At 37.6% G+C, this 16,945-nt stretch overlaps 1 protein-coding gene across 1 annotated transcript in view; it reads left to right on the forward strand.

The window, feature by feature from the left end:
* Positions 1-16,945, forward strand: part of KCNH5 (potassium voltage-gated channel subfamily H member 5) — a 252,494-nt gene that overhangs the window by 47,861 nt on the left and 187,688 nt on the right. Inside the window, exon 6 of the mRNA XM_084866422.1 lies at positions 2,402-2,794. Coding sequence (XP_084722548.1) covers positions 2,402-2,794 — 393 coding nt within the window. The remainder of the gene's footprint in view (positions 1-2,401; positions 2,795-16,945) is intronic.

The following is a 16,945-nucleotide window of genomic DNA, read 5'->3' on the forward strand; positions in this document are numbered from 1 at the left end:
TTTTAATTTGCTCAACCAGAGTATGTGGACTTGCTGTTGAATTTCAACAGCTGTTTTACTTTCTCCAAGACATTTAAATGTTTTCTTAACTCCCCCGGGACCTCTAAATTTGGAACTGATCTCCAGTTTCAGGGATCCTGGTCTCCCTGTAGACCAGTGTTTCCCAAACTTCTCTCATGATGAGAATCACCTGGTGGAGCTGTTAAAATACAGATTCCTGAATCCCAACTAAGAAGTGCTAAACTAGAATTTTTGGGAACATATAGGTAAAATTGTATACAATTTTATATTGTATATATATAAAACAACTCCACCAGGTGATTCTCATCATGAGAGAAGTTTGAGAAACACTGCTGTAGGCAATACACCAATTTTCTACAAGCACTGACATCCTGCTGATTGGCTTCAGCTCCCTTTTATACTGGGTAGAGGCAAACATACCACTGTCCATGGTCCTGACCCAATAAGAGTCAATACTCTCAGGTATTCAGGGAGAAAAAAAGTATCTGTATTGGTACAAAAATATACCTGAAAACTTTATTTTATCTACCCTACACCTAAGGCTTATTGTTTAGGAAAGTACAAATGAAAATAAAGAATTGTTACTGAACTGGTTTATAAAAAAGCCCCAGTAAGGGAGTTAAGATTAAAGCAGTGCTCTGTACCTGGGAAAGATCAAAGCTTAAAGCACACAACACTTTAGTTGATGTTGCCATTCTCTTTTTCCTCTTCCTCTTCTTTTTTCTCCTCTTCTATATCTTCATAGCATTTTGGAATAACTTTATACATGCAAGTCACTGTCTGAAGAATGGGGTTCTGAATGTCTAAAGAAACAGAAGATAATGGTTTACTTTGGACTGTAAATTATAATCACCTGGAAAGGTTCTGAAAACCCATGCAAGATTAACAATTATTTTCTGGGGTGGGGTCTAGGTATGAGTATACTGTGCTTTTAAATTTCTCCAGATGTCTAGTTTGTAACCGGATTTAAGGAATACCGAGCTTAGGAGTGATCCCATTCCATCTCTAGAGGAGACATCCTACACTATTCCTGGGTACAGAGCAGGGTGGATTTGTCTGTCTGTTAGCAAAGCATGTAGGGCCCACAACACTTTTAGAGCTCTATGGGATGTTTGATTTCTATTAATAGTAGAAGGAAGAAATGAGCTTCAACTTCTTTTCACAATTTCCAAATTCCAGGTTCTGGAGAGCAATGCTAAATCCTGTTCCCATGCCCAAGGCTGCCCAGACCTCTGCTTTTGGTCTGTCCTTTGCTTTTTTGTGTGTGTCTTTACTTAGGCCTAATCAAAGTAAGTCAAGGTTCATATAACCTTGCACTGAATAAATTTTCATTTGTCAGAAAGGTATGAAGAAGCAAACCTGAATATTTAGCTTTCTTTTCCTAAAGGGAATTTATATCTGGATAGGAAACACAGTATTCTTTTCAGTCTTGATTGAAGGGAGAAAAGGAAAAGATAGGCTTTAACATTTTTAACCCTGATATCACTGTGCCAGTCATTAGGGCCCTTGCTCAGTCCCACTCAACAACATCACCAACATAGGACTCAGCAAGGCCATCAGAATTAACGTTATGCTCCCTGAGGTGCTTAAGATGTGTGAAGAATGGATAACAGCGAGTCACCCAAATAACTGTTGGATAATCAGTGAGACACATGTGATTCCAGGAATGCTTGCCAAGTGAGTGTACAGAAGGCACTCCCAGAAGTGGATGTCCAGCAGTGCCATGGGTCAGTGTTGGTGTTAGAGGAGGCCATTGAGAGGAAGTGATCGATGTTTGACCCTTGAGCTGGACCTGGGCAATTGGTTACCCGCCCCCTGTCCTTGGAATGTGTGCGCTGTCCACCCTTCCCACAGTGGGAGCCATTTTTAAGGACATAGTCTTGAGAGAGCTCTGTGTTAAGACCATCAGTACAGCATGCATGACTGAGCCCAGTGCAGGTCTACATGTAAACTTTTAAGATTCTGGTAGGTATGTGTAGAGATCCACTCATCTGCAGTCACCCAAGATGAGCCTTGTGCAGAAGTTCCCTTGCTTATTAAAACTGTCACCTACCATCTGGAGTGGTCTGCCTCCTTATTCAGTCTCTTACCCTCTGTATATGGTGCCCAAATTTGTCCATCAATAATTGGCCACTGGAGAAAAAGCCAGATGGAGCAGCAGTCAGGTCACCTTTGTAGAAGGATTGGACTTGGGATGAATTCCTTTGAACAAACTTTGGTAAATCTCAGGAAAAGAAGGGGATGGAATTATAGTGTGTGACTGGCCTTGAAACCAGAAGTCATAAAAATGGGCTGTGGTTTGGCTGCCAGTCAGTTTGAATTCATTACCGACTGTGCAAAGATGTCCACATTATTTATATGTGCATTTTCTCTCTTTTAGGTTCTTCAGCTGGGATCAGATATCCTTCCTCAGTATAAGCAAGAAGCGCCAAAGACGCCACCACACATCATTTTACACTATTGTGCTTTTAAAACTACTTGGGATTGGGTGATTTTAATTCTTACCTTCTACACCGCCATTATGGTTCCGTATAATGTTTCCTTCAAAACGAAGCAGAACAACATAGCCTGGTTGGTGCTGGACAGTGTGGTGGACGTTATTTTTTTGGTTGATATTGTTTTAAATTTTCACACGACCTTTGTGGGACCTGGTGGAGAGGTCATTTCTGACCCCAAGCTGATAAGGATGAACTACTTAAAAACATGGTTTGTGATCGATCTGTTGTCTTGTTTACCTTATGACATCATCAATGCCTTTGAAAACGTGGATGAGGTAAGTTTTTCTCTCTCTCTCAGCACTGTGGATCATGTTTTGAGAAAATTAGGATAAAAGGAACTTGTAGAAAATAAAAACTTATCTTTAGCTACCAATTAGTTTTTACCTACTTTTCCCACCTGATTTTTGGTCAAAAAGACTAACAACTAGGAAAATGGCTGTGGTTGGAAGTTGTGGTTGGGAGAATTGGAGGCTGTGGTTGGAAGAGGTGGAGCAGAAGAAAAACAGCAACATTGGAGTCAAATACAGTTCAGGAGCTAGATAATTGATTGAAAGTTAATTAAATACATGTATTTACTTTAGAAAACTGTAGCATTTTAAAGCCCCATACATCCATAGTTCTTTTGTTACCATATATATAGTAGCAGTGGTTGGATTAACATAAGAAGAAAACTTGTGTGGCAAGGCAGTTCTTGAATTTTTGCCTTTTTGGTTTCTTTATAGCTTCTTCTGTAAATGTATCTAAGTTTATTTTTAGTGAGAGACTGTATTAGATGTCTTCTGATATCTTGTCTAATTGGAGATTCTGCTAATTCAGTGTTATCCACACAACAAAAATACTTAAAACAGGTATATTTTAAAACGATTTCATCCGGAATTTCTTGGCCTCTAACTTAATAGTGGATCATTTCAACTTGGTACACCAAGCTGATGCAATGCAACCAGTCATCTCAACTAATAATATATAAATGAGCCAATATAAAATATATCTGTTATTAAAATGTGTTCATAATGATATCTCAAATTTAATTTCCCTGAAGATTCTAGTCTGTCCTTGAAGACTATCAAGTGGAAAACTCTCCACTATGTTGTTGTTGCTGTTGTTGTTCTATGTGTGTTGGGAGGTAGATTGAAACAGTGACTTTCCTCCCCATACATTTTCCATTTTCAATCAACTTTAAGTATATTTAAAAACCTATTTGCCTGAATGTTACATATAGACATTATATTTTGATACTGTACATGCAATTGTTAGTTTAAAAATTATGGTGAAAAAGGAATCATAGTAGTTTTTTTCCTAATTAGGGATTTTACCTATATCGAGCAATTAAAAATGCATTTATTTCTTTCCTATTTACCTTCTGAAAAGGGTTGTGAGGAATTGGTTTTGAAAAGTTAATCTTGTGGAAAGGGGATAATACACAGAATTTATATTTATCTTACTAAATGGATTAATACATTAAAATTAATACATTCAGTTTTCAATTATTTAGAACATAGACATAAAGATTTCAATAAAATAATCAAAGGGTCGACTCAATTCATAGGAAAGAAAATACATTAAATACATTACATAATAAATTATAAATTTGGTATAATACATAAATACATAAGAAGGTCTTCAGCCTCATTCATATGAAGGAAAACACAAAGTAAAACCATAAATGCCACTGACATACTATTCTTAGTAATCACATTGTTAAGATCAAGTGGCTGCTAACACACGAGGAGGCTGAGGCTGGTGAGTACTGTGCCTAAGAAGGTGCACTGCTCAGATCTCCCTGCAGGAAAACTGCTGTGTGGAGCACAGCTGGTGTCCTGCTGGATCCGGCTCTGGTTTGGGAAAGCCAGTTGTTAGCAGCTTTCAAACTCAGCATTCAGTGAGTCATCACACTGGCACACTGGTGGCTGGAAACTGCCCAGAGTGGAGTATTTACACCCAGAAAGCTGCAAATGCTACAAATACAGAACTTTTTTTTAACTTGCTGTAGAACCAGTTATTCATCATTTACCAACACACCACTGAGCACAGTTGAGGACAGCCGCTGCATTTTCTGTTCTCCGGTGGTTCACACCCTGCAGCCACATTTTCCCAAGGCTAGGAATTTCCCCAGTAACTAAGCATGGGGGTAATATTATAACTCATCTATTCCTGATCATTGTAGAACTCCCTATTGAGCAGTTTTTGCTCCAGACTTCCCCTTTATGGGTACAGTAGTCTGAGGCTGTTGCTACCCAATCATTCATCCCCTTTGTCCAGGTGTCAGAACTGCACTGTGGTCCTCCCTCCCCACTTTATCCTTGCCAGGCATTAATTTCCGTGAAATCCGTGCACCTCTAACCCTGACTTGGCATCACTCCCAGGGGACCTGAGTTGATAAAGTGATGGTGTGGGCATGCCCATACATTGCTCCGGGGAGTATAAATTGGTAGGACCTCTATGAAGAATAATTAGCAATATTTGGTTTTATAAAAGAGCAGAAGCTAGAGGAAGCCACTTTAAGTTGTTTGGAGGATTCTTTTATTATTTGCTTCCATGTCACCAAACAGTAGGATTATGTACCTACCTCTTGGCTTTTCAGTTTTAGGTCTTGGCTTCGACTTCTCTATGGAATTTGAGGTTTTAATCCCCCCCCCCCCCAATCCTCACTATATACTTGCACTATTTCCATCACCCCTTTTTCACAATATAGATTTACCCATTTGGCTCAATAAATATTAGGTGTTTATATCATTAAGACTACAAATATGCTACTTATAGCTAAATTTCAGCTATAATGCTCTGGTTACTTTTCCTTTTTTGTACTTTCCATTTTCCTGAGAGTTGCTGTCTGTTTTTATCATTTGCTTATCACTTATCTCTCTATCAATTGTTGAAATCTCTCATTATAATAATGAAAACAATATTCTATCAACATCATTTTCTTGAGCAAATATCTCTTCTTTCTACCCTCCCATCATATTGACAGTTTGGCTAGTTATAATATTCCAGGCTAGAAATCATTTCTCTTCAGAATTTTGAAAGTCATAATGCCACTGCAGTCTACCTTCTAATAATTCTGTTAAGCAACTCAAAGCCATTGTGATTTCTGGTCCTTTATACGTGACGTATTTTCTGTTTCTAAAAGTTTGGTGTATCTTTTCTGTCCCAGAGGTCTGTAACTTACTCATGAAATGCCTTAGTGTGGGTCCATTTTTATCAGTTTTCCTGAGCACTGACTGGGTGGCCTTTTCAATCTGGAAAGAGCATGTCTTGATTTTTTCTTATGTTCTTCACCTCCCCATTTTTCTCAGGTTTATTTTTTTCTTCCAGCATTCCTTTTATTTGGATATTATACCTACTGGACTAATAGTCCTCTAATTTCCTTGGTTTTTGTTCCCCTTTCCTATTTCTCAATATTTTATCTTTTTGCTATATGTTCTGGGAGGTATCCTTAATATTATTTTCTAAGTTTCTTTGTACCTATTAATTTTTTTTCCCTTTTCTTTTTTTGCTTAAGGTCTATTGGTTGATACTATTAAAGCTAAATTCAATTTGGTACATATTCTTATCCTTTAACTTTTTGTCATTCTGGATTATTATACTGTAGCTGTATTTTTCAGAAATAGTCTATAGTTTTGAACATCTTCCTAATTGACAAATTTTATCTATGTAAATTTACTGAGATGAATTACACTTTAATTTACTTATAGGGTATATTATTTTCCATTTTAAACTGCCTTTTCTTTGCTTTTCTCTGGGTTTTTGATTGTAGTTTTCTTCTATCTTTTGGGTTGATTAAAGTTTTCTTTAATCTCCTGGGTCTCCCCACTGGTTTGGAAGTTTTTCTAATTAATTACTCTTAACATCAGGATTAGTATTTTCACATCAATATTTGACTTATTGTTGTCTTTTCTCTTCTCCTCAATAAGTCAAGGACCTCTGTTCATTTTCTCATCTTTAAAATTATCATTGTTTTGTACTTTGTTCCTACATTGTTTTTAACTTTCTCTTTTTAGTTATTATAATATTGTCTTATTTAATTACAGCATTTATTTAGTGTTATCCACATGTCTACCAGTTTCTTTGCTGATGTAATTTTATATATTTTTTTGCTTTCTATTTTTAGTTCATTTCCTATAGGCTGCTTCTTCATCATCTATCATATAATATCCAATTTTCTGGAACATACTTCTTACAGGAAGCCTTCTTACAGTATTCCCAAGCAACTCTAATGAATATCTTCACCATATTTTATCTTTACTCATGTACATGTACATTCATATTTTAAAGTTACTTTTGTTTTGTTGCTTTATGTGTGTTCATGGGCACTGTACCAATTGCCTGGTGGTCTGGGTGTTATACCTTCTCTAGGACATATTTGTTGTGAATGGTTTCTCTGGCTGTCAGTCCTAACTGTAAAAAAAGAGAAGGAATGCATTCCTGACATATCATAAGGTAATTATAAGGAATAGATGGGAAAAGAGACATGAATGAATTTTGCTTGTAGAATTCTTCCTGTCTGAGGAGTATCATTATTTCATTTCTATATGTTTCTTTCTTCAGCTTGAAGATAAGCCCTGTGATGGTCAGAATGTGGTCCATCTCCTTGGTGATCCTTTCTTTGCTCTGAGTGCTCAGTGGTGACTCACTGACTTAAAGCAATGAAGTGTCAACAAGGTTTAGGAAATTGTACAATGACATAAAACTAGAACTTAGCAGCAAGGAAGTAAACTAATGGTGGCTTGGGAAAAGGCGAGTGCGAGTCTGAAAATCACAGTTTGATCCTTTAACCTGATGCAGGTCCACAATGACTTGGAGGCCTTAATAACACTCTTTATTTTCAAGACTGTCTCAATTGTTGTGCTCGCTGAAGGTAATTTGATTTGCCAGGAATTCATGAACTGGATATGTGATTTTAAAAGAAAAAAAAAAGAACTGGGAGGCAAGGAAGGCAGCGTCCATTAAAGAAAAGCATTCTGTTTGAGAAGAAGTAATGCAGGTTTCCTCGAAACCATAACAGGGTAAAAGATGTTGTCACTATGCATCCAGGCCACAGAAACAAGCTGCCTCGCAGTGTGCATTGGAAGACAGCTCTGGGAAGTCGGGAAAGCGTGATTTCTGGGAGAGGAGGGGGGGCCGGATTAGAGAACATCAGAAAAAGATGGGAAGCTGCAGGTAACACACTGTTTGGTAGCGTAATTGAACTTAGGAAACATACCATGGGGAATTCAGAGGACAATGAGAGGTAGCTGTAAGTGGTAAACATGACAAACTAGGTCAGTACAAGTGGCAGCTGGGAAAAACATAACTCCTGCATTGTTTCAGGAGGCAAAAATAAATGGGTCAGTGACTGCAGAGTGGAAATCTATAAAAATATTTCTAATTTTCAGAAAAGTTTATGGGAAGTAATTTTCTTTTTAAAATGAATTTACCCTATTACAGATGTGCCCATCCTTCTCACCCCCCTTTGCCCATCTACACTCAGCCCTTGCTTTCTCTTCCCTCTGACTAATACCACACTATTGTCTGTGATCTATGGGTTATGCATATATAGGGTTTCTCCCCCCAAATGTATACACACTGTAACAGCTGATATAGCTAAGTTTTGAAAATGAAATGTATTTTTAATAAACATTGCCTTTATAATTATTCAAAGTCTATTGTATACATTTTGGGGGAACACCTTATATGTCCTCTGGCTAATCCCTCACTTTCTTTCATTCAGTCCCTCCTCCTACCTCCTCCCTAACAGCTGTTGGTCTGTTCCATATGTCCCTGCCTCTGTTTCTATTATGTTTTAAGGTTTTTTGTTCATTACGTTCTGTACATGTTAAAAAAAATAATTCGTTCTGTAGCATAAAATATGCTAAGATGACATAAAAAAAGATAAATTTTTTGTTATTATTTTTATTTAGATACATCTAAAAACATAATTTTTTTAAAAAAAAACACACATTTTTTTAATTTTAAGACAGACTAAGTAGAGTCTACCGAATCTTGCACATCTTCATCCATTTTCTGCTTTTTGGCCGATGGTTTCATGAAAAACCTGTCCAAAGTCGTTTGTTTTTCTCTTTTCTCCAACATCTGCCGGAAATAACGGACAAGAGTATCGGAGTAAAGATCGTCGATCCTGTTTGCTTCAGCTGAATCCAGATACAGTGTATTGAGTTTAACTTAAAAGGACGACTGCCGTGATACGTGTGTGATTTAATTCGTAATGAAGAATGGTTGCCGCGATACGTGCTTAAGTTAAGCGCAGTGACTAACGACTGCCTGCAGTGCCTGCGCGGAAGGATGCAATACATCGGCAGCGATCGTGGAAGCTCGGGCGAAGCAGTCGTGGAAGCTCGGGCAAAGCGGTCGTGGAAGCTCGGGCGACTTCGTTGTGTGAAACGAAGTTCGTTGTATGAATCATGAAAGGAAGTTCGTTGTGTGCAGCGTTCGCTGTGCGAGGCGTTCTTTATGCGAGGCACCACTGTATTGTTATGGGAAAACGCGTTTCACATAACGAACTTTTCGCATAACAAGCTTGCTCCTGGAACGAATTAAGTTCGTTGTATGAGGCACCACTGTATTTATTTTTCCCTTAACTAGCTATTGGTACTTGCATAGAAATTGCTCTTCATTGTTTTGAACATAGTCATTATTCTGATGCTTGAGAATATATCATTTCCTCACTCTTCTTTGAGGGAATTTCTAAACTTCCATTCCTACTCCATGTGATGTTTTTATGACTTTATTTTATCCTATGATTTCATTGATGCTTTCACATAACAAATACTAACTGACAAGAAACACGATTATCTTTATATTGGAATTCTTCATCTTGAAGAAATCTGTTTTTTTAGCATTGTGGATAAAGGGTTAACAAAACCATTTCTCTGTCTGCATTAGAATTTTACCTTTGGTCCTCTGTATTCTTTCCCCCCCAGGAAACTGATGAAGGAAATATGTTATCTATGCTTCTAGGCAATATTAGACATACTTTAAAAATACCCCATGATCAGTAAATTGCATATGGGCTGGAAAGCACTTTTAATGAGCTATAAATAACATGATGAAGACATCATAGTGTAAGAATTCCTGAATAATTCAAGTAGGAACATATCCCTTTTGACTCTGAAAGCTCTGCCTGTGTTATTATGATAGGTATTGGATTAGGTGGAGCATAAGGTATCAAAACCTAGATCCACAAACATTACCAAAACAACCTGTTGATAAGACAAAGCTGAGCCAAGTTCATTGTTGGCCATTGCAAGGAAGAACACTATCTTGCAAATATATGGCAGATTCTCAGAATAGAAAAGATAGATTTTATTGGGAACTGGAAGTTTGATTTATGATGGGTCTTTTAAAGGGAAGGGCTGGAGAATGGGTTTTATTAGGATTGGGTAAGGATTAAGACTTATGAAATAATAGTCCAGGATTGGTGAAAACAGCAAGGCAAAGATTTTGAGGCATCGGATTCAAAGAGTCTTTAGGTGTAAACTGCCTGTTGATACTTTCTACTTAAGAGTTAATCAGTAATTGGGAAGCTCCTATAATGAGAAATCAAACCATTTTCTGGGCATAGTCATGGAGTCCTGGAAAAGCAAAACCCCACTAAGGACAACAGAGGCCTAGCACAAAGCCGTGTTAACATAGTAAGTTATGGTTTCAAGTCTGAGTGTACAAGCTGAGTATGAAGTTAGACAATTTTAGTTTTAAGGCCTTTAAGTCTAGATGGTTTCAGTATCTTCCATTTGAGACTCATTTTTACACTTCTGAGTTGTCCCCTGGAGGAAAGAGCACAAGCAGCACAGCTCTGTGGACTTCTGCATAGACAGTTACGAGGTCAAAGCATGTGGAAGAAGATGCCTGATGCAGCCCCACTGATAAACAGTGATTTCTGCCCTGTACCTTCTGAGTCTACTGAGAACAAGTAGGGTCTATAACAGACTTGTGATTCTGAATGTTCACTTGGTCAGCATTGCAGATACAAATATGGACTCTATAACTAAATACTTGGTGTGCATTTTTCAAGAAGATGTTAGTTTTCACTATGATTTGTTTGTGTTTAGGTCATTGTGTCAGTAAAAATCAGCATTTTCAGTTACATTCCCATAGGATGAGTTATACGTCGCCATACTCAAAAATTGTTGTCTGAGCAATTGCAGATATCACAGTTGCTTTGGCCACAGTGAATGAAGAGGCCTAGATGACAAGAGCTTTTGTGACAATAATTTTATCATAATTACATATAGACTAGCAGAAATTTTTACCCAAATAGAATCCTGCTGGAATTTTAAAACCAGTTGTATTTCTTGTGTTCAGTATTGACATCTAACAATTACGTTTGATAATAGCATATATATTCAAAGACAGTGTCACCTATATTAGTAAAGAAAGTAATCATAATTAGGAAATACAATTTCCATGTACTGAAATCTGTTAGTGAATAAGATAAAGTTATATCACTAGGACTGTTCATTTCTGCCCTTTGTGTATGTTAAACATACATTAAAACTTTAAAACATATATACATAGTTTCAGGTAGTAATATGCTTACAAATAATAATACAAGGCATTAGAGAAAAGATAATGACTCTGGTGATCAGCATTGAGTGATGTAAGAAAGCTTGTAGTAAGGGCTTACTACAGTTGTTAGATTAGGAATTTAATTTAGTTGCAAAGAAAAGAGACTCAAGTGACCTCAAATGGTGGGAGATTTAATATAAGGATAGATTTTTTTGAGCGCTGGGAAAGAAACAATGGGGCCTTAGGAACAAGTATATGGTCCTGCACCATGGCAGCTCTGTGAACCTGGGCACAGCTAAGTTGTAATATCAGGGAAGTGAGCCCGGAAATGGGCACTAGGCCAAAGGGCTGGGAAAAGGGGGACAAATACCTACAAAAATAGAGCTGCTCTTTGACCACTTTCCTCACATGTCTCACACACTTGCTTTGCCAGTTTTAAAAGCTGTATCCTTAACAATCTCATCGTCACGTATTATCATAAAAATGGTTGGAAAAGAGTCACTTTTAGAAAATAATTTTGGAAGACATGACCATTCACTCTGTTCCGTGAGATGTCCCAAAAATGTATACACACACTTTGAATAATTACAAAGGCAGTGTTCATTAAAATATATTTCATTTTCAAAATTGAGTTGTCAGCTGTGAAAGTGTGTGTGTGTGTGTGTGTGTGTGTATTTATGGACGTCCTGTATTTTTGCAGTTTGTAGGTCTTCACTTGAGTGTCCCTCTATTAATGTGATTCACTTAATCCTGTCAATATACTTATCTATTTTATCTTTAATAAGTGCATTCTCTCTCTCTCTTCTCTCTCTCTCTCTCTCTCTCTCTCTCTCTCTCTCTCTCTCTCTCTCTCTCTCTCTCTCTCTCATCTCGTGGCTCCCATTCCTGATTCTTTGTAACTTTCATTACATCATGGCCAAGCCAGCCTTTCTCTAATTTAACCCTCACTGCCTTCTGCATCATTTTCTCAGCATTACTTGGAATGTTACTCATACTATAAAACAAGGGTCTTAACCTATTCAAGGATGGAGATAGTTAGGGGAAGTGTCTGAGGAGGTAACATTTAAGTCCAGACCTGTAAGATCAATAGGAATTAGATGCATACACAAAAAATGAGTGGATTAGGGAGAGTGTTTTAGATATTGTGTTTGGAGACCACCAGGTGAGAGAATATTAAATTTTTGAAGAAAGGAAAGAAGTTTTCTTTGACTGGAATACAGAGAACAAAGACAGCGAAGCATAAGATTAAACGGTATAGGCAGGCAGGTTGGGGTAAGGAGTTTGGATAATTATAAAAGCAGCAACAAGTTATTGAAGGTTTTAGAGCATCCATCAACATAGTTTGCTTGTATTTTATCATAATATTTAGGTGATATACTTTTTTTAGGGTGCAAGTTTTGATCATGCTTTATATTTGCTGTAGACCCAATGGATGTCAAAGAGAAAATCTTTTCCACAAGAAGAACGCATTATGGATATGGTTGAACATCAGTGTCTGTTATCTATCTATCTATCTATCTATCTATCTATCTATCTATCTATCCATCCATCCATCTATCATCTAACATTAGTATCTATCTATCTATCTATCTATCTATCTATCTATCTATCTATCTATCTATGAATGCCACCAGGTTTTGATAAGAATATAGACTAGCTAACATAAATTATTTAAGTTGAAGTCCTCTACTGAAGCATGTTAACTAATGCATGGAATAAAGAGGATTATTTATTTCCTCATGGATCTTTTGGTAGCATGAGTTGGATAAGTGAATTCTCAATAGGAAGAAGGCAATAGAATTTGTTATCTGGGTTAGAAGTTCAGGTAACAAATGTAGTTTACAATTTTCTTTTAGTCTTTAAATTGTGCTGTATAAAAGGAAATAGAAATGGACTATGTAATCATCCATGTATAAAACATATTTAGGACAACTATAAAGATATTTTGTAATAATAAATAAAAACCCAATGGGTATGAAATGGAGTTTATCATTGTTTGATAGTTTTCATTTAGTTGCCTGTTATGGTACTACCTGGGAAGATGAAGTAACTATTAATTGTTAATTATAACATTAGTGCTAGAGGAGTAAGAAGTTACTATGAGAGATTAATGTATTCATTTTTTCAATAAATATTTGGTGCCTACTACATGCCAAAGAGTGCTAGAGAGCATTTAAAAGAATGTTCAAAGGAATGAGCATGATATGAGTACACAGTCACGAACAGACAAATGTCAAGAAGGGAATGTATGTGGTCCTTTGAAATTATATAATAAAATGACATGACCTAGACTGGAGAGGAAAGTTCCTCTGAGAAAGCAGTGACCGAGCTGAGATCTGACATATGAACAGAACAAACTAGGCTAAGGACAGAGGCAAAAGACAGTTGTAAAACACTCCACTTAGAAATAATAGCAAGTGCATGGACTTTATGGTTGAGGGGCATAGCATATTTGAAGAACTGAAAGTTGAATGGAGAGTGAGCTTAAGAGTGTTGAAAGATGAGGTTAGAGTGGTGAGCAGGGACCAGACCATACAAATCAATGTAAACAAAAACAGATTCTAAACAATGGAAAGATAGGGGATGGTTTATGTGGGGTTTTTTTGTTCACAATGCTAGATCCCCAATATTTAGAATAAACTCAGTAGACATTTGGTGAGTGGATGAATGAAATCATGTATGGCAACTTTTGTTGTTTGTATTTTTTTAAAAAATATATATTTTATTGATTTTTTACAGAGAGGAAGGGAGAGAGATAGAGAGCTAGAAACATCGACCAGCTGCCTCTTGCACACCCCCTACCGGGGATGTGCCCGCAACCAACGTACATGCCCTTGCCCGGAATCGAACCTGGGACCTTTCAGTCTGCAGACTGACGCTCTACCACTGAGCCAAACCGGCTTCGGCTGTTGTTTGTATTTAAAGAATGAGTTAGAGAAAAATAAATAAGTCCTTCTCGGGCAATTCTTTTATATTTCTGAATGTACCACCACATTTCAAAAGTTCACCTAAGTAGGTAGCTTATTGTCTATCCTTATATTAAACATTCATCTTTCTATTAAATCTCTCATTACTTGAGGTCACTTGAATATTTTTTTCTTTGCAATTAAAAAAATCCTAACAGCTGCATTTGGCTCAGTACATGCTTTTCTACATCCCTCAATTCTGATCATCCCAGTCATTATCTATTCCCTATTGCCTTGTATTATTTTTATTTGTAGAGCATATTCCTATCTGAAATTATGTATATACTTTTTACAGTTTTAATGTATGTTTAGAATACATGAAGAGTAGAAATGATGAGTCCTAGTGCAGGTACTAAAGTGCTTTGTTAAGTTATACATTATGCTCTAGTTACAGTGAGTTCCAGCCTGTGCTTAGACAGTGTGGTGAGGAGCAAGACTGTCTGTAGTTGAATCTTGGCTCCTCCTTTTACTAGCTGCATGAACTCAGTCAAATTACTTACCCTATCTGGGCTATGTTTTAATGATACCTTTCACGTAGGGCTGTTTTGAAGATTACATTTTTTTTTAAAATATATTTTATTGATTTTGTACAGAGAGGAAGGGAGAGAGATAGTTAGAAACATCGATGAGAGAGAATCATCGATCAGCTGCCTCTTGCACACCCCCTACTGGGGATATGCCTGCAACTAAGGTACATGCCCTTGACCGGAATCGAACCTGGGACCCTTCAGTCCCCAAGCCGACGCTCTATCCATTGAGCCAAACCGGTCTCGGCTGAAGATTACATTTTTAAAATACACATAAAGCTCTTACAACAGTACCTGGCAAGTAGTAAGCATTCAGTTTTATCACCATGTCTGTCTTCCAAGTAGCTGTAAATGATCTTGTTTTCTGATTGGTTTACTGTGTGGAAGGGAGTATTTGGTACAGGATCGTTGCAATCTTTATTGCATCCTTCTATCCCTGTAGGTCCAACTGTAATTCTACCCCATTCTCATTCCTCCCCCTGCTCCATTTTCTTCCACATTGCCTGATAGTGCATACTTTTCAGTTTGCTTTTTTCTGATAGTCCCTTTCTAAATATGTTTTATGTATCTCCTATAGCTGTGGTCGGGTTGGCAGAGAAATTAAAGAGACTTTCTCGTTCATACTTGATGCCATGCCTTTATATATGCAACTCAAAGCTACATTGTCTGCTTTGTTGTCCATATTTTCATGTTAAATTACATTTAGTTTATTACCTACTAAAACCCCCAAATTCACCTCATCTGCATTTGCTTGTGTTGCATTTCCCCCACTTCATGTATAACATGCGGCTTAACATATCATTTGCTGTGATTTGTAATGGACACCAGATACCTTCTTCAAGGGGTTTAGAATTTCCTGGGATTCTAGGCATACAGACCGATTCTAGGAGACTTGTAATAAAGTGTTATTGTGACAGTTGTTCTAATAAAGATGTGCAAAGGTGAATGGTAACACAGAGGAAGGACACCTAACTCTCATAGTTAGAGAGAAGGTGAGGGTATGATGATTCATATGATGGTGGTAGGGTGGTTGGGAAGAAGTCAGAGTAAGGCACATGGAGGAGAGAATGTTTGTCATAGGCTATACATAAGACCCTAGCCACCAAGAGTATGGGAGGAACAAAATTTTTCAGAAGAGGGTATGGCTTGTAATGTAAAATGAAACAGAATGGACAATTTAGGAGCTACACTTTGCTGAGGGTGATAGAGCATGGACAGCCCATGGAGGAGTTGGTGGGGGAGATGCTGATTAGGCAAACAGGTACCAGGTCCTGAATGGCTTTCCATGTCATAGTGGAAAGTGAATCCTTAATCCTAAAGCATTAAATATTTTAGATTATGGAAGGACATAATTAGATTGATGTGGTTTTAAAGAACACCAGGCTGCTCACCTGTATAGTGTGATCTGTGAATTAAAGGAAGTGAGACTAGAGGTATGATGACCACTGGAGTGGCTATTCCTTGTCACACAAGTAAGAAAAAACATGAAGTCCTGACTAAGGCATGGCCTTAGAAATGGGAAAGAAAGGAAGTTTTTTGAGAGATTTAAAAGATAGATATGGCTTGGCTGGTGTGGCTCAGTGGTTGAGCAGTGACCCATGAACCAAGAGGTCCTTGGTTAGGGTATATGCCACGGGTGCAGGCTCGATCCTCAGTAGGGGGCATGCAGGAGCTGCTGATCGATGTCTCTATCAGAGATTCTTCTATCTATCTACCCATCTCCCTTCCTCTCTCTCTAAAATAAATAAAAACATTTTAAAAAAAGATAGATATGTATTGAGCACTTGGGCATTTGGGATTTGATAATCACCTTGACCATTTGGACTTGACAATCACCTGTATGTGGCAGGGAACAGAGGAGCTGAGGCTCAGCCCCAGGTTTGAGGGACTGAGCAGATAATGATATTATTAAGAAGAGTAAGAAATGGAAAATTGATTCGGGAGAGGAGAAGGCTTCCCTTTGGGACCTATCACCTTTGAGCATCGATGGGACATATAAATGGAATGCAACTGTAGGCAATTGGCTTCTGTATCAGGAACACATTAGATAATTTTGTGCTAAAAAGTGAACCTGTGAATCTTACATCTATAGAAGTCAGTTGAAACATTGATATGCATTGAATTAACCAAGAAAGGGCTGAGGGTAAATAATAAAGTGATCCTAACATAATAGTAGCATGGTGAAGAGCAGCCCTAGAAAATTATTTTGAAAGAAATGTCAGTTGGGGAGTTGGCTAAGACCCAGGAGAAAGTGGTGGCATAGGAACTATGTCAGAGAGTTTACAGAATATTTTGTAATATTAAGTGGTGTTGGACATGGCAATAGAAAGTGTGCTTTTCTATTAAGTGGAGTCCAGAGCAGGTGCCCCTCTAGGTAGACTGCCTCCTTTTGAAAAAAGCTGCCTATATCAGAGAACAGGAGAGTTTCCTT

This window comes from Pipistrellus hanaki (assembly GCF_964339955.1).
Source record: "Pipistrellus hanaki genome assembly, chromosome: 1".
Classification (NCBI taxonomy): Eukaryota; Metazoa; Chordata; class Mammalia; order Chiroptera; family Vespertilionidae; genus Pipistrellus; species Pipistrellus hanaki.